Here is an 18,351-nt window from a genome sequence, read left to right on the forward strand (position 1 = left end):
TCGTCTTCGTTTTTGCATGCCCTCGCTAGGTGTCCATACTCCAGGCATCTGTAGCATCTCCTCAAGTCAGGCTTTTCTCTTATTCGGCATACTGCCCAGCCGATTTTCAATTTTTGCTTCTCAAGCAGTCGCCTTGCGTCCAGTGCTGGTAGGCTTATCACTGCTGTTTGCGTGCCTGCATACGCCGCTCTAACGCTTTTTATTGCGTTTTCACTAAATAGGTTAAGCTCGTTAACTTGCGTTCGTATAGCCTCACCTATGTCCTCTTTGGTTGTGATTTCATCCAAATCACGGATCTCAACCAACATCTCGTGGGTTAGGACCTTGATTTGCGCCTGGTCACCTAGCACCTTGCCAATCTTCTTCTGATATACTCCTGTATTGGCCATCTGCTCTTTTTTCAGTTGAAGCAGGATTTCGCCTTTGGCCGTCTTTCTGATGCGCGTAACGTTTTCGCCGAGTTCTTGCAGGGCATCATCTTTTTTAACCACCCTGAGAATGTCACTGTACGTCATTGTTCCGGCACGCGCAATGACAATCGCATCCGGCCTCGGGGGTGGTTTATTTGTCACTTTCTTCTTGGCTGGTTTGCGCTTGACACTAATCCAGCCATTTTCCACAACCCCGTTTGTCCTCTTGACATTATCCTCTCCTTTGTTTTTCTTGTCTGCACTTGCTGACACTTTGTGTTCTTCTTCGGTTTTACTTTTCTTGGGTGGAGTTTTTCTGCCCGGCTGTTTATCGTCGCGTGGCCTTTTCGGGGTTCCTTCAGCCATTACACTTCCTAGAACAGTTCGCTTGGCTTCCTTGCTTTTCGCTTCTTCTTGAGCTCTCGAGTGCAGCTTAGTGATCGTTTCGAGGAGTTCCCTTATGTGGTTGTTAATCGAGCGTTGCGGTAGACGCATTGCTTCAGTCAACTTCCCAATCGTCTCCCCAAGAAGCATTAACGTATCTTTACCCGATTGTGCTGCTTTCTCATTGCTTTCTTGCAGCGCAGGTGGCGACGATTTGGCTCTCTCGGGCCTTTCTACACTGAGTGTCTTGATAGGACTCCGTCTCAGCTTTGGTGCGCGCTTAAAGGGGTCAGCCCCCGTGATTATACGGCCTTTGGGGGTCTTGTACTCCTCGGTTAGGTCCACTAGCAGATCACGCGATCCACTTGCACCAGGTACCTTTTTGTTAGCCTCTTCCAGGCTTTCCTTTTCACTGCCCATAATGGCTCCATAAATGTTACTGCTGTTGTTTGTTGTATTAGTGTTTCTCATTTTATTTTCCATTCTTTGTTTTGTTTACCAGCGCATCGTGTGTAGGGGGGCGGGCCGAAATAAACAGGAACGGGTATACCCTTGGGGACAGTGCCCCTACCCCAGTTCCCTGAGGCCTGTTCTTCGCTTTACCGGACCCGGAAAACACGGACGGACCGGAGCTCACCCGGGGCAACGCATACTACTACCTCTGCGTCCAATACACACTCCCTGACTAGGGCCCGAAGGGGCTGGTCACTGATACACCCCGCAGCTAACACCTCGGCAGAGCAAGCTCACATCACTCCCTTCACTTCAACAACAGAGATGGTTCTTGAAGTGATGAGAGACTCCCAGTGCGCCACGGCATATACCGGTCAGTTAGCAGCCGCACCTAACATGGTGAACAGACGCTGACCAGGAAGCCGTCCACTATGGAAACCGCCGCGCCTGGATTTTTTTTTTTTTTTTTTTTTTTTTTTTTTTTTTTTTTTTTTTTTGTCACCGGGAGCCTCATCGGATGGGCTATCATTTAGCCGCGTCCTCCGCTTCTGGCCGCTCATTGTCGGGGATTGCTTATTCGTTTAAACTTATTTCGCAACTAACCTGCTACTACAGGCATTCCGGCTATCCGCAACCTGCCGACCCCCACGGTAGCTTAGAGCCCAGCTTAGTCGTTCAGCCCAGGGTGGAATGAACAACAACCGTGCTATAGAGCCATATAGTTGTATATGTGTGCGTATTATTACGCGTCTGGGCGTATGTGTGTGTATGCTAGCATTTGCCTTGCATCATTTATTATTTGCATAAGAATGTAGCCAGCTTTCAAATGATAATTAATATTCATCGGTAGCATGCAATGGATTTGCTGTTGAGACCCCAACATGAACAACAAATATAAGAAAAATAAAGTGTAAAATAAAAAATGTATATTCCCCTACTCGTATAAATAAATACACTTATATATATGCCCTTTTATCAGATTTGTAAGTAACATCAAAGAGTTAGTGGCAGTCATCTGAATAGTGGCGTACTTGCCAGTTTTCAGCAAAGAAATCCCCTGAGAATGAGTTGACAAGTAAGTGTACCGCTTGCATCAAATCTGAAATGGCCTTGGCGCTTGCTTGCGTCATGCTTAAGATTAGATAATCCAAATGCAAAGAGATGCGTACGGCATGGAAACACACAAACAGTTAAGCTTGTGCAATCAGAGTGGAGCATGAACGAATGGAAAAGCTCATACACCTAAGTGGGAGCGAAGTATCGAGAAAAATTATGGCGACTAGGGTGCCCACAGAACCACTTTGTAGACGTTATTATGAAGAAAACTATTCAGAAAACGAAGGCCAACTCCTGCGTGAGCGCCCTGAAGGAAAAAGTCAAAATATTTTAGGTGCACTGAGAGACCAGCAGTAAAGCTGAATACTCGTATATAGGACAACTTGGCAAATTTTACCTGGTTATTCTACTAAGAAGAAAATTCACACAGTGATGTTCTAGAGGTGTTAGTACTCCAGTGTGCAGAGTATGAAACCAGTACTAAATTAGGCGGATGAAACATTCTGCAATTCATTTTTGATATGTGATATTGATGATAAACTGGCTCTAAATTCTTGTACCATCTTTTTTAAACAAGTACTAAATTCGAAGGATGAGGTCTAAGTACTCTTATTATTCATTAGTACTAAATTCTTCAGATGATAGTTCTAAATTAGTACTAAATTTGATAAATGAGGCATAGTGCCCTCTATGTCGCTTCCTTGTTGCCCGAAATTAGTACTAAATTTGGTAGATGAGATTTAATGCACTCAGCAACCTTTTTTCGATAGTTCTAAGTTAGTACTAAATTTAATAAATGTGGTCTAGTATACTCTACGTCTCTTCCTTGATGCCTCCAAGCTAGTACTAAACTAGGCATATGACATTTAATGCACTCTGTAACCCCTTTTCGATAGTTCTAAATTAGTACTAAATTTGGTAGATGAGATTTAATGCACTCTGCAACCCTTTTTCGATAGTTCTAAGTTAGTACTAAATTTAAGAGGTGAGGTCTAGTATACTCTACCTCACTTTGTTAATACCTTAAGCAAAAAATGAAAAATAATTAGTAATCAATTTGGCAGATGAAATTTAATGCACTCTGAAACTCTTTTCGATATTTCCAAGTTTGTACTAAATTTTGTGTACCCCTTTTGTGATACCTAAGAACTAGTACTAAATGCGCTCAGCAACTCTTTTTCTATAGAACGGAACCAATACTATATTGTATATGTGAGATCTAGTCCGATCAGCATGTTTTTTTTCACAATTCCGACCTTACTCTACGTCCCTTTCTTTATGCCTCAAAACTAGTATTAAATTTGGCAGATAAGATTTAATGCACTCTGCAACCCTTCTCGATAGTCCTAAGTTGGTACTAAATTTGATAAATGAGGTCTCGAAAGTAAAAACAAATTTGGCAGATAAGATTTAATGCACTCTGCAACCCTTCTCGATACTTCTAAGTTAGTATTAAATTTGAGAGCTAAGGTCCGCATGGGGCTTTTTTTCTTTTATCTCTATCTCTATCTCTTTATCTGTCTATGAAAATTGCTTCAATAATTTGCTTGTTTGTCTTCACACCGTCCGACTCTGAAAACAAACGGCGCTATCGCTCCCACAACACAATAGCGAAGTAGTCCCTAATTGATGAAATCATACTACTTCTGAAACAGAAAACATTTCGTGCTTTCTCTACAGGGTTATGGCCACTTCCGTGAGTGTAGCAGACTGCCTCCACATTTTGCATTGAAAGCAACGAGTGACAACAGGTCACCGAGGCGGTCATTGGTTACTCTTTGGAGAGTTGCTGCAGTCGTTTGCTACTTACGAATATTTATTACTTTACCATCGATTTGCTACATACAAATACATGCACTGGTATTTATGGAAAGCAATAAATCTTCGAATTTAATGGCAATTTTTAGAAGTGAAAAAATAAAGTTGTGTATTTTTACGCATAATTCGGTTTACCCGTAGGGGTATTGGTATAAATCTTTCAGAAAAATCTGACCGAAATTCATCACTATTAATTGAGGTTCTTAGCTTGGGAGACTGCGATTCTAGAAACTAAAGAAAACAGAGACGATTATACTCAGGGCTGTTTCGGAAATTACAAGAAATAAATTATTGTCTTTGACATTGTGGCGTGTAATGCCCAAATCTGTAGCTTGTACGCCTAACAAATGCAAACAACTCCCTAAGGATAAACTGAGAACGCTCACGGCCATTCTGCACAGTCACCTACACCGAAGGGATATTGGACCAGTGAGTCTTGTCATTTCTGCGACCAATACCCGGAGACTCCCAGCTTCATATACCTATATATATAATTGGCGCGTACACCCTCTTTGGGTGTTTGGTCGAGCTTCTCCTCCTATTTGTGATGTGCGTCTTGATGTTGTTTCACAAATGGAGGGACCTACAGTTTCAAACCGACTCCGAACGGCAGATATTTTTATGAGGAGCTTTTTCGTGGCAGAAATACACACGGAGGCTTGCCATTGCCTGCCGAGGGGCGACCGCTATTAGGGAAAACTTTTTTTAATTTTGATCTTTCACCGAGATTCGAAACGACGCTCTCTCTCTGAAATCCGAATGGTAGTCACGTACCAACTCATTCGGCCACGGCAGCCGCCCTAGCCCAGCTTTATCTTCAGTTTAATAACAGCACTGAGTTTGGATGAGATACTGTGATGAGTAGAGGGCTCAAAAGAGGGCTATTTATCTATCCAAACACAAACATAAAGAAGGAATGACCTATAACTTGGGTTTAGGAATAATGTCTTTTATATTCAAATCATCAATACAAATTTAAGAAAAAAGAAACGAAGGGCGATAGCTGAGATGTTTTTGAGTTGGTCTTTAGCCATTGCATCCACAATCCATCAGGTTGCAAGATCTTTGTGAGCACACTTTCCGGTGCTTGAGGGAACTTCTAAAGCTAACAAAGCCTCAACTCTCGATTGTGCGTGCTTTTATGACAGCATTCTTGTGGATGGGATGGGCAAAGGCATCTTGGCTCTGACTTTCAATCACACGGTGGGTGTTTTAATTTTACAAACCCGTTGAGAAGTGCACAGGAATGGTATGCAAATGAAATAAGAACCATATGGAGAGACTTACTAAAACACTCACAAATTCTTTGTTTTTGCAATCAAGTAAAATAAGACTTAAGTAGTAATGGGAAAATTTTTTAAGATTCTCAATCTTTTTCAAATAAAATAAATATTTTTTGTTCTTGTGGCACGCAAACTAAAATTTTTCCCCCTCGTCACTCGTATACTTTCAGGTATTGTCACTACAAATCAGCAAAATATTATCAAACCACAGAGTTTCCACACCCAACAACAGTTACGCAACAGCGACGCGGACGCGGACGCAGCCAGAGACAGTCAAACTGTTGCTGCATTCGCTTCGGCGACGTCCACAGGATGGGGTATATTGCCAGAGCAACGCGTGACAAACAGCGAAGATATTACGCAAAATCAATTAGATGACAATAAACCGCAAGCGCTGCAGCATAGTGTTGCAGAGCAGCAACAACAAATACAACAAAAAGGTGCCAAATTCAATTGTGCAACCGCCGCCAAAACAAATTCAGGCGCGGACACACTCTCAAAACACTTCTCCACTCTTTCCTCCTCGTATGATTCTTCAGCTTATGCGATCGCAAGCATCTACAACAATTACAATAACCATATACAGCAACAACAACAGCAGCCATCCCAATTGCCTTCGTCGCGCACGCGCTCAATCGCATCGGAAGCGCCGACGCCACGACTAAGCGAAACGCATTCAACGCAAGCGTACGCAAAGAGTCCGGCCAACTCGCAAGAGCGAAAAGTTAGTAAGGCAAGGAAGAAGAAATTATCAACAGCGCCGACCACGACAACCACAGGGAAGGCAAAGTGGTCCAAGTTGTTGAAATCTCCACTCAAACAGCATCAAAAGGTGCACACAGCGCATAGAAATCAACATAAGGAGGTGAGGCGTCATCGCGCGGTAGTGGGCGAGGAGCTTTGGAAAGCCCAAGAAAGCGCCCAGAATCTGCACTGGGCACAGGAAACTAGCGCGGCCATAAAGCGCCGTTTACGTCGCTCGACCGACGCCATAATTTTGCTGCCTGCGCTCAATTTTATCAATGATGTGTACGAGAATAACTTGAGTGACGAAGAGCTAAGTGGTGAGGGTGTACGTGTAGCGCGACGTGCAGTGAGCGATAGCAGCATCGAAAGGGGTGGTGTTACGGCCACAGGACCCACGACGCAATCTGAAGCAGCAGCTCATGCTTCCTCTACATCCCAATCTGCTTCTTCTTCATCTTCCGCTTCCACCGCCGTCTCTGTCTCTACATCAGCTGCAGTTGCTTCGTCCTCTTCTGCGCTATCCGCATCCTCACTGGAGGACTTTAGTTTTTCTTCGCCTGCTGTGCAAACGCCGCATAGCGCCATTTATAGCAACTCTACTACAGCAAATCAACATGTCGAAGAGGTGCCTAAGCCAATCGTATATGTGCCGCTCAAGTCTAAGCGTGCACGATCAGCAGTCAGCAGTGTCAGTTTGCCCGCCGAGGTGCTTCGTAAACCGAAGGAACCAATTATAATTATCGATGATGTGGAGGAGTTTGACAGCGGCACCGATCGTGAGCGTGAATTAGCCGCCATGGCGACAGTGGATGACAAGAGCGAAGATTACTCGCACGATGAGCCAATGGAGCCGCGCGTATTACCTCTTCGTCCAGTGTTACCTAATCCGTATGAGGATGAGGAGATGTCGGTGGTGTATGCGGAGCAGCATTCAGAGATACGATTGATGTGCGAGGTGGACTTGGATATAGCGTCGAGCACGTGGTACAAAAATGGGCAGGTGAGTTAGAAAGAAATTACCATCTGGACTTACCAATTTCATTGATTATACTGAGATACACTTTTATGAATATTCACCGATAATTGAACCAGGTAAGCCAGTTCTTAATTAACTGGGGACTGTCTTGAACAAAGCTATTCATTAAACGGACTGAACACTCATCAAAATTGCGAAATGTTTGGTTGGATCATTGTCTACTAGAAATTATACTCACGTAACAGTACTCACTAGGCGGCCGCCGTAGCCGAATGGGTTGGTGCGTGATTACCATTCGGAATTCACAGAGAGAACGTCGGTTCGAATCTCGGTGAAACACCAAAATTAAGAAAAACATTTTTCTAATAGCGGTCGGCCCTCGGCAGGCAATGGCAAAACTCCGAGTGTATTTCTGCCGTGAAAAAGCTCCTCATCAAAATATCTGCCGTTCGGAGTCGGCTTGAAACTGTAGGTCCCTCCATTTGTGGAACAACATCAAGACGCACACTACAAATAGGAGGAGAAGCTCGGCCAAATACCCAAAAAACGATGTACGCGCCAATTATACATACATAACAGTACTCAGTTTTCCCTAGAGACCGATGATCTTATTACTACTTGAGGAGGAAAACTAAATGATTTTAAATAGTTCGAAGACCTTAATATTTGCAATTGACGCTAACTCTAGGTAATTCTAGCCAGGCAATCCAATTCAGCGGATTAAATATCCATTCAGCGCATTTCTTTAAATCCCAAGTAATGCATATTTCTTAACTGAAATGAGTCCCCAATTCAGCTTCCTTTAATTTAATGGAGTACAAACAAAAATTTGGCTATAACATTTTAGAAAAATATCTAATTCATGTTCCTTTAACTCTATTAATGCATCGAACCCGGAATTTTTCTCCATTAGGCAGACAATAATTTAAAGGGTCAAGTTTTTCGCGCTAAGACTTCTAGTTTTTGAATTTCTAGTAGTATTCAGTGATGAACTAGTGGTATTCAACTGTATATAGAATGTACATGTAGAAAATATTTATTACATTTAAAAAAAAGTTCCCAATTCAGCTCGCCTAATAGCTATTCAGCAGAATTTTTTAGGTGGAAATATATGTGTTTTCTTTTCCTTTCTCCAACAGAATAATAGAATTGTCCACTCAGCTTCATTTAAAGCTATTCAGCGCGCCCTTATTATTTACTAGCACCACTAAAATCCCATCCTACGTCTAACTCTACATTTGTTTGCATTCAAATGCTAATATTTGCTGCGATTCAGCGCTCGAAAACCAAATTTGTCACGTTTTCTTATGAAATATTTCGATTTAAGTATATCTAATTATACGATTTGCTAGAGTTAATGGTTAATGGTAGTAAATGGTTAAGGTATGGGCCTTTAGCACTGCGACCATATTGATCTATTGTGCTCCCTATGCTGTCTATTGACTGTTAAGTATGCTTATGAATTGTACCAGCTCCTTCTGAGGGAGTGATTGAAGGTCTTCATCTATAAGCATGAACTTGTTTAAAAACCTTTTCCTTCTATGCGTCAACCCCGGACATTCGATGATGAGATGTTCTATAGACTCCTCATCTTCGCAGCAGAATATGAAGGTGCTGGTGTTAGTTATGCCTAATGTATGTAAGTGTTTGTTGCGGGTGAAATGACCCGTGAGGGTGCCTGTGAGAGTGCGAATGCTCTTTTTATTTAACGTGAGGGCCATGTTAGCTCTTTTAGCGTTGAAACTTAGGAACTTTTTGGAGTGTCTAAGACCCTCTACATTGTTCCAATGCTGATTTAATAGAGTTTTGGCCCAGTATTTTATTTTTTGTTTCAGGTTGTTTTTGTTGAATCCGAACATAGGACTAGGTCCGATGAAGTTTTCATCTGCCCCTTTTTTGGCTTGAAAGTCTGTCTTTTCGTTGCCGTCATATCCCTCATGTCCCGGTACCCAAATTAATGAAACATTGTTTTTGGATGCCAGATTATTGAGTGCCTTGTGGCATTCTAAGAGGGTTTTTGAGTTGTAGGTATAGCTATCTAAAGCTTTTAGAACTGATTGGCTGTCCGAGAGTATTTTGATCTTTACTCTCTTGTGGTTTCTACGTTGCATGATGTTTACTGCTTCCATTATTGCGTATAGTTCCGCTTGGAAGATAGTGGTGTCCCTGGTGAGAGTGTATGATTTGTGGATTCTGGGCCCCACTACTCCCGCTCCTACACCATAAGGTGTTTTTGATCCATCAGCGTACCATTTTTGTGAATCATCATTCATCCATTTCGGGTTTGTTTTCCACTCGATCCTCTCAGGAAAGGTAACTGTGTATCCTTTTGTGAAACAGAGGGTTGGGTCAATGTGGTCTGAAACTTGAGCCATGCTTTTGGTGTTTTTGATTTTATTTAGGATACTTACGTGACCGGTGAGGTTGCCTCATTTGAAATTTTCTTTCATGTGTAGCATGAGTGCTTGCGCAGCTGCTTCCTCTTGGATTGCTATATGAAGTGGTGGGAGATTAAGGAGTGCTTCCATGCCAGCTGTTGGGATAGTTCTCATAGCCTCTGTGATGCATAGGCAAGCAAGCCTTTGTGCTTTTCCCAGTTTGGTTATCGCTGTTTTTTGGATAGATTTGCTCCACCATACTAGTGCCCCATACAATATGATTGGTCTAAGCATTTGGGTGTTTATCCAGAGAGCCATACTAGGGCTGAGGCCCCAGGATCTCCCTAGTAATTGTTTGGTTGTCCACAAGGATTTCGTGGCTATTTTTGTTATATTATTTATATATGATTCCCAAGTGAGTTTTTTATCTAAGGTTAAACCTAGATACTTGACCTCTTACTTTAGTTCTATTACTGTTCCATTTATTTGCAATATAGGAAACTCCAACTTTCTTTTTCTTGTGAAGGGGATAATTGTGGCTTTGTTAGGGTTGATGGACAGCCCCTCCTTTTTACACCATTCCCATGTTGCGTTCAAAGCATTTTGCATTAAGTCTGTTAGTGTCCTTTCATGGTTGCCTTTTATTATAACAGATATGTTGTCTGCATAACCAATGGTTATAAATCCCTTATTGTTTAGGTGCAGCACCAAGTCATCAACTAGTAGGGACCATTGCTAGAGTTAATATTATTTTTGCTGATTAGCTTTATAGAATGTCATTCAGCACTTTTCATCCACAATTCAGCACTCTTTCGACAAATTCAGCGCTAATATTTTAGATGTCATGCAGCTCGTTTTACGGGATTTGCCACAAAATACCTTACCTTTTTCAATTCAGCACCAGTAAATGCTATGCAGCGCACCACTTCTGCCTAAAATTAATGTTTAATTTATTCATTTTTCCACTCAGCTCCTTTCAGTTCTATTCAGCAGTTGTCATTGAAGTTCGCCAATTGTAAATAAAATTTAGCATTCATTTTTACCGCCATTTAACTCATTTCGAATTAACTCAGAAGAATATTATTTTTTCAATTCAGCGCTCCTTAACACAATTCAGCATACGTATGTTTATTGTAATTTAATTTCATTTTACATTTTATTTAATTAATTTTTCCATTCAGCTTCGAGGAGTTCTATTAGGCAGTTGTTATTAAAATTCAGCTTTTTTAAGCTGCACTTAGCATATACTTTTTGAGCGCCATTTAACACATTTTGTACGATTTACTCAAAAGAATATTGTTTTTTTTTTTTTTATTCAGCGCTTCTTCAGCATACATCGTTTAATTTTAATTTAATTTCATTTCTATTCAGCAGTCGTTTTCAAACTTCAGCACTTTCATAATGAATTCAACGTTTACTTTTTGGTTGTCACTTAATTCGTTTCCTACGAATTTTTCAAAAGAATATCAACTTTTTTACATTTTAGTTTAATTTCACTTTCATTTCTAATTTATAAACTCCTAAACTAAGCTTCATTGTATACTATTCAGCAGTTCTCATTTAAATTCAGCACTTTCAAAATGAATTCCGCATTTACTTTTTGGGTGTCATATAATTGGTTTCCTACGACTTGTTTGAAGGAATATCAAATTTTTTCTATTCAGCACCACTCAGTGCTATTCAGCGCACTCTTTCATATTGTGCCATTACTAAATTCAAAAGTATTTTATTACTAAATCGCCCTTTACTTAACGCTTATCACACACTTTTATAAACTGTATATTTTATTGCATATTTACCGGCGTTTGGGCATTTCCGATAACAAAAACAATGCACCAAAAAGCAACTTTACAAATACGAAAATAGGAGCTACAACTAAAAACGACGCAATTTACACATCAACAAAACGCCAACCGACAAAAGTGGTGCCAAATAAGGTTCCGTTAGTTTTCAACAACACAACAAAAATCATATTTGAGTTGTAATTGTTATAACTTGCGAATATAGTAAAGAACCAAATTCCCCATTCAACCATTCAATACTTGCAAAAAAGACAAATGCATAACAATTGAAAAAAAGAAGAAAAAGCACAAACTGCATTGCATACTTTTTGGCACTGCAACGAAGCGTAAATACAATTACAGTGTAGTGGCTAACAGCTGTTGTTTTGTTTTTGTTTTTTTGCTCAGCTGTTGTTTTGGAGTAGTTTGATTGGTACAGAAAGGTGCTGTATAACAAAAGAAAAATGGCACACAAATTTGGAGAAAAAAGAGGCGCCCAATATATTGGCAATACACGTCAGTTTGTCGAAATAATAACGGTGATTCAGGTGGGCGAAAGTATTATCTTTCTCCCCATTCCCACTCACACTACAACTCAACTCGCTCTCCCGTCCAGCATCAGCTGCTTCGCTTTGTGCTATTTGGCAAATGGTCAGTTAGCACCGCAGAGCTTTTATGCTTTTCGCTCAGTTGTTGTTGTTTTTTGTTTTGTGTTGCTGTGCGTTTTTTTTACCACTTTTTGTTGTTGTAACAACTTTATACTCTATTCGGCACTAACTGCTGCTGGCATACAACGGGTAGACAGTGCGTGAAAAAAATATGGAGCCAACAATGGTTTGTGGCATAATTGCAGTTAGTTTTAACTGCTGCATGACAGCATTGTTGTTTTTATTATTATTTCCAGTTATTTTTGCTGAATTTTCGCTTTTTGGGATGGCGCTTTTCCCACAAAACCGTTGTTATTGCTTATGTCAGGTACGTTTTTCTATCACTGATACGCCCTTACAGCGGAATTGAGTATGAATTTTATTAGGGAGTGAGAGAAAATAGGAAGCGAATGAGTAAACTGATTTTGTTTTTTTATTTATTTCTAAAAAAAGATTAAGAATTATGTAGCAAACAATAATTTTAATAAATACGGTTGTTCGGGGCAAAAACCACCAAAGGAACACAGGTGAGCGTCAGTCACGTGCAAATTAAATTCACAGAAAAGCATTAAAAGAGGCGATAACTGAAATGAACGAGAATTGAAGGCAAAATACGAAAATTGGCAAAAAATAAGCGATTGGGGCAAAAATGTAGTGGGTGTTGCAGAAAGTGATCGCATTTTGAATGGAATTAGATTTTTAAAGAGTATTTGACGCTTCGGTTACCCACTTTTTTTTGTCGGGACAGGCTAGCAAGCACAGCACTCAGACTGAATTACGTCCATTGTACCGCAGTCGGATTCCCTTTTTAATTTTCTTTAAATCTACTCGACCTTTGAAGAAATCTGAGTAGATCTTGTGGTGACAAGCGGCCAAGGTGGTCGCTTCTTAATGCATCAGTATCAAATACCTCAAGCCTGATTCGAGCGAAGGCCGGGCAGACGCACAGAAATGACAGGAGAAACTGCGTAAGTCGGTCGGACATGACAGGTAACATCAGTTTTGTCCATCTGCAGCCTCTCTCAGCCTGCCAAAGAGTCAAAGATCTCGTTACCCGCGATACCCACGTGTCCCGGGACCCATGTTAAAATCAGGATATTATGTCTGCCATGCAGTACTTGACTAACCTTGTCTAAGGCCGATTACCCATAATTAGAAGGCTAATGAGAGTAAAGAATTAGAAGCGAGTTCCGCATGTTATATATCAAAAAAGTCTTGCCGTATTTTTATTGAATTTTCAATTGTTCATAAAATTGGTTATAATAATGCGATTTAAGTCAAATATGCGCCGTTTTGTTCGATGACGAGTTCCCAACGAGATGCCAACTTCATAATGCCCCTCTTATAGAAGCTCGCTTCCCTATTGCCAAAAAACTCGGAGAGCCAATTTTCACAGGACTCTCTTGTGGACAACTTCCGACTATCAAGCTCGTTCGCCATGGACAGAAATAGGTGGTAATCACTTGGTGCGAGATCCGGACTATACGGTGGATGCAAAAAAACCTCCCATCCGAGCTCCCGGAGCTTCTGGCGCGTCACCAAAGATGTGTGTGGCCTAGCGTTGTCCTGATGGAGGACAATTCGGCCTCTGTTGATCAAAGATGGCCTCTTCTGAATGAGTGCTGCATTCAAGCGGTCCAGTTGTTGGCAGTACCTATCCGAATTGAGCGTTTGGCCATAGGGGAGCAGCTCATAGTGCATGATTCCCTGCCAATCCCACCAAACACACAGAAGAACCTTCCTGGTCGTCAATCCAGGCTTGGCCACCATCTGAGCAGCTTCACCGCTTTTTGACCACGACCGTTTGCGCTTCACGTTGTCGTAAGTGACCCACTTTTCATCGCCAGTCACCATCCGCTTCAAAAACGGGTCGATTTTGTTGCGATTCAGAAGCGATTCGCATGCATCCATACGGGCAAAAATGTTGTTTTGCGTCAAGTCGTGTGGCACCCATACATCGAGCTTCTTTTTGAATCCAAGCTTCTTCAAATGGTTTATAACGGTTTGATGACTCATGCCCAGCTCTTGGCCAATGCTACGGCTGCTACTATGCCGGTCTCTTTCGATCAATTCAGCGATTTTATCGCAATTTTCGACGACAGACCTTCCGGACCGTGGCGCATCTTCGATCACCTCTGCACCAGAACGAAAACGTTGAAACTATCGTTGTGCACTAGAAATGGAAACTGTATCGGGTCCATAAACTGCACAAATTTTATTGGCAGCATGAGATGCATTCTTGCCTTTATCGTAGTAGTACTGTAAAATATGCCGTATTTTCTCTTTATTTTGCTCCATGTTTGCGACGCTATAACTCACGAACGACTAAAAGCAAACAACAATTAATCAAACACGTGTTAGCACGTGAAAAGAGCTTTCCAAAAAGCTCTAGCGTAAACCGATGCGACGAATACAACTAGAACTACACGCTTTCAAAGACAAGCTTGCGGAAATACCGCAAGACTTTTTTGACAACCTTATATATACGTTATCGAGGGAAGAGTGAAAACGGGACGTAGTAAGACAGGACGAGTCCATCCATGTATATACAGATGGCTCAAGGCTCGAGCGCAGGGTGAACGGAGGTGTATATTCCGAGCCTCTAGGGATCTCCCGCACTTTTCGGCTTCCCGACTACTGTAGTGTCTTTCAGGCTAAACGGATGCCAATAATGAAAGCCGTGACACTGGTACAGTGTGATACGATACCTGGAGATGATATCTACATTTTCACAGATAGCCAGGCAGCGATAAAATCCCTCACAAAACAGTCGACAAACTCCAAGGTAACCATGAAATGTCTCGTTATGATGGCTGAGTCATTTCACCTAATAATAGCATGGGTCCCTGGCCATTGTGACATTGAAGGGAACTGCAGAGCCGATGAACTAGCGAAAATCGGTACCAAATTGACTAATGAGTACCTAGACAAATATATAGGTATACCTTTGAAAACATGTAAACTTCGTATCCGCGAAGAAATTATAAGAGTAACGAATGAAAGATGGCGTAATGAAACTACTTGCAAAATCGTGCGACATCTGTGGCCGACTTTCAATGCTAAACGCACGCAACATCTACTAGAAAGAGATAAGCACAGTCTTAGCACACTGATTTCAGTTATTACAGCGCACTGCCTAATCAGTAGGCACGCCCACTGTGTCACTGTTCTGCTCTATCCAGACGTAGACTCGTCATTTTGGGTAGACAATCCTTAAATGAATTGGAAGATCTCGGCTCTGTCTAAATTAAGGATGTTACAAAATTTTTGGAAAGTACAGATTGGTTTTAGGTGGGATAAGAGCTAATTCCCCACGCGGCATCACAATGGGCCATGAGCTTGAGTGTGTCCCACAGTGGACAACCGCCTCAACCTAACCTAATCCCTACATGTTATATCTCTCGTCTGAAAGTAGACAATTCTAAGAAGTAACTGGCACTATTTACTTATTATTTCATTCATTTCATATTCTCTTTATTCCATTTCATTCAGCATATGGCTACACTTCTCAACCGGCTTACAAAATATTGTACACAGTGCGTACAGCAACGACTTGCATATCTAATAAGCCACTGTCTTGTGTAGAGTTTTCTGAGCCACAAGGGAATCAATAAAGTTAAAAAATGGTACTTAGCGCGGCCTTTTACCCAAAAATAACTAACGTCTGCAGGAACACCTTGTACATAAATAAATACAAGCGCTGATAACTTCCCATTTTAAATTACACAACAAAACGGTTTTTTTCTCCACTTTATAATCTGTCCATTCTTTTCGTTTGGCAGCGGCGGTTATTGGCGAATGAACGACAATTATTTTCAGCAAAGGAAAAAGTTGCATGAACAGTTGAACAGCAGAAAATAAATTAAAGTAAAAAAGTGCATTATAAAAAAGTAGTAAACTGAATATGTATGTATATGTGACCCTGTACTTATTTACTTTTTAATGGTATGCAGCTTCGCTTATCTATAACCAATTAAATTCAGCGTAGCAAGCTGAGCAGAAAAAGCATGTAAAAATGCCATCCCCCAACAATGGAATAGTTAAATGTGACAATAATTAAGATATTAAAAAATATAAACAGCATAGTCTTTAAAAAATACCCATAACGGTTATTCAGTCACAATAACTGACGCACAATAGTTTCCTCATGTTTTCCTGGAATTTTTTGTCGCCATGTGTCGACAGATATCAAATACAGTCGTTGACAAATAATAGCCACAAATAGTTTTGTCTACTTTGTTTTTGTGTAATAACAAATTTTAAATTGGAATTGCTTGTGTACATTCAGAGCTTTATTAAATGTTGTCATATAAACGTTGAAACAGCAAAAACTATAAAATGATAAAAATATTATAAAATTAATTTTTTATTTAGAAGCTTTACGAAATTGTGAACGAAAGTGTAACTACAGTAGATTAGGCATTTGGCTACCAATCTTTACGTTTTCGGAAAAATTCAGCCATTCAGCATCTTAAAACATAATTCAGCGTCGCTTTTAAAAAGGCAAATGACGAGCTTTATTTATTTGTAATGAAATTAGAAGGTGATCTTCTTATTCAGCGTCATTAACCCCTATTCAGCTTAGAATATTTTAGTTTTGGTGCTTCTTATATATTTCTATTGCATAAATTATACTAAATTTGGCGTACAGGTGATGAAATTTTCAAGGGATTTGGTTTTCCACCGCCATTAAACCCTATTCAGCACCACTTTTGAAAACACAAATAATGGGCTTTGTTTATTTTTGATGAAATTAGTAAGTGAATTCCTTATTCAGCACCATTAAATGCTATTCAGCTAATGTAGTTTTCGTTCTGATGCTTTTTGTATATTTATATTGGTTAAATTTTGCTTAATTTACGCATGCTTGTAGTATATTAGGCATTTGGCTACAAATCTTTAAATTTTCGGAAAAATTCAACTTCTTAAAACACAATTCAGCTCCGCTTTTGAAGGGTCGAATTATTAGCTTTAGCTATTTCTGATGAACTCAAGAAGTGATTTTCTTACTCAGCGTCATTAAACTGATGAAATATTGAAGTAGTATTCCTCTTCAGCATTGCTCAAACCTATTCAGCGCCGCTTTTTGGGAGAAAAATGATGAGCTTTATTTATTTCCGATGAAATTAGGAAGAGATTTTCATATTCAGCGTCATTAGAACCTATTCAGCACCACTTTTAAAAAGACAAATTGTATTAATTTTACTAAATTTAAATGCCGTTTCGCAATTTTAGATGCTTAGGGAAGAACTTTTAAGTAATTCAGCATTTAAAATATATTTCAGCTCCCCTTTTAAATGTAGAACAGGAAACTTTATTTTGTTTCTTACGAAGTAGAAGTAACTTTCTGGTTCATCAATAATAAATTATATTCAGCTTAGTTTTAATATTTCGTAACTACTCATGATTCTTTTTTTTCTAAATTTTAATGTAATTCTACTAGGATAGGAGCCGACTAAACAATATAGCATACACGAAGTCATAAGCACTATAATAACACAACTTTTTTTAAATATTCAGCAATTCAGCGACTTAAAAAACAATTCAGCGTTTTTTAGTAAAGCATGCTCCTCTGCTGCACCCAACTTGTTTTTTTAATAAGATCAATTCAAACTGATTAAATAGTATTCCGGACATGTTGTTTTTCTAAATTTTGATGTTTCGTACCCACACATGATTGTACAAAGTTCACTTGATTTAATATATATTACATAGTTCTATTAGATGTTAATTGCAAAACTTTTAAAAGAATTTCAACGCTTCAGCGTTTTAAAGTAAAATTCAGCGCTATTTTTCGGGTGTCAAATATTACACCCCGCCCCCCACTTACTTTCAATAAAATTAGCAAGTATTTTATGTATTCAGCGTACGCTTATTACAACGAAACCCAAATAATTTTTCTATTCAACTCCGGCAAAGGATATTCAACATTTTTTTTTAACCTTTGTTTTCAAATTTCAGAATATCTGGGACGAAGATTTAAAAATTTTAATTTAAATTTACAACAAAACTCAATGAAATTTTCTATTCAGCCCCGGCAAAGGATATTCAGCACGTGTTTTTTATTTTTATTTTGAAATTTCAGTATATCTGGGACGAAAATTTAAAAATTTTAATTTAAATTTACAACAAAACTCAATGGAATTTCTTATTCAGCCCCGGCAAAGGATATTCAGCACGTGTTTTTTCAACTTTTGTCTTTAAAATTGCGTACATTCCGGAAAAGCACTTGATTTCTAGTTTTTGTTTTCAAGTTTCAGTTTATTTGTGACGAAAATTTCAAAATTTTAACTCCGATGGAACTTTTCAGCCCCGGCAAAGCCTATACGTGTTTTTTTACTTATATTTTCAAATGTCGGTACATCTGTAACGAAATTATCTAACTTCTACGGTCCTTACAACAAATATTTTATAGATT

At 39.7% G+C, this 18,351-nt stretch overlaps 1 protein-coding gene across 1 annotated transcript in view; it reads left to right on the forward strand.

The window, feature by feature from the left end:
* The first annotated feature begins 2,974 nt into the window (after window positions 1-2,974).
* LOC129244344 (uncharacterized) overlaps window positions 2,975-18,351 on the forward strand; it is a 195,235-nt gene continuing 179,858 nt past the window's right edge. The window contains exons 1-2 of the mRNA XM_054881964.1: window positions 2,975-3,032; window positions 5,575-7,151. Of these exons, the coding sequence (XP_054737939.1) occupies window positions 2,975-3,032; window positions 5,575-7,151 (1,635 nt within the window). The remainder of the gene's footprint in view (window positions 3,033-5,574; window positions 7,152-18,351) is intronic.

This window comes from Anastrepha obliqua, chromosome 4 (assembly GCF_027943255.1).
Source record: "Anastrepha obliqua isolate idAnaObli1 chromosome 4, idAnaObli1_1.0, whole genome shotgun sequence".
Taxonomy (NCBI): Eukaryota; Metazoa; Arthropoda; class Insecta; order Diptera; family Tephritidae; genus Anastrepha; species Anastrepha obliqua.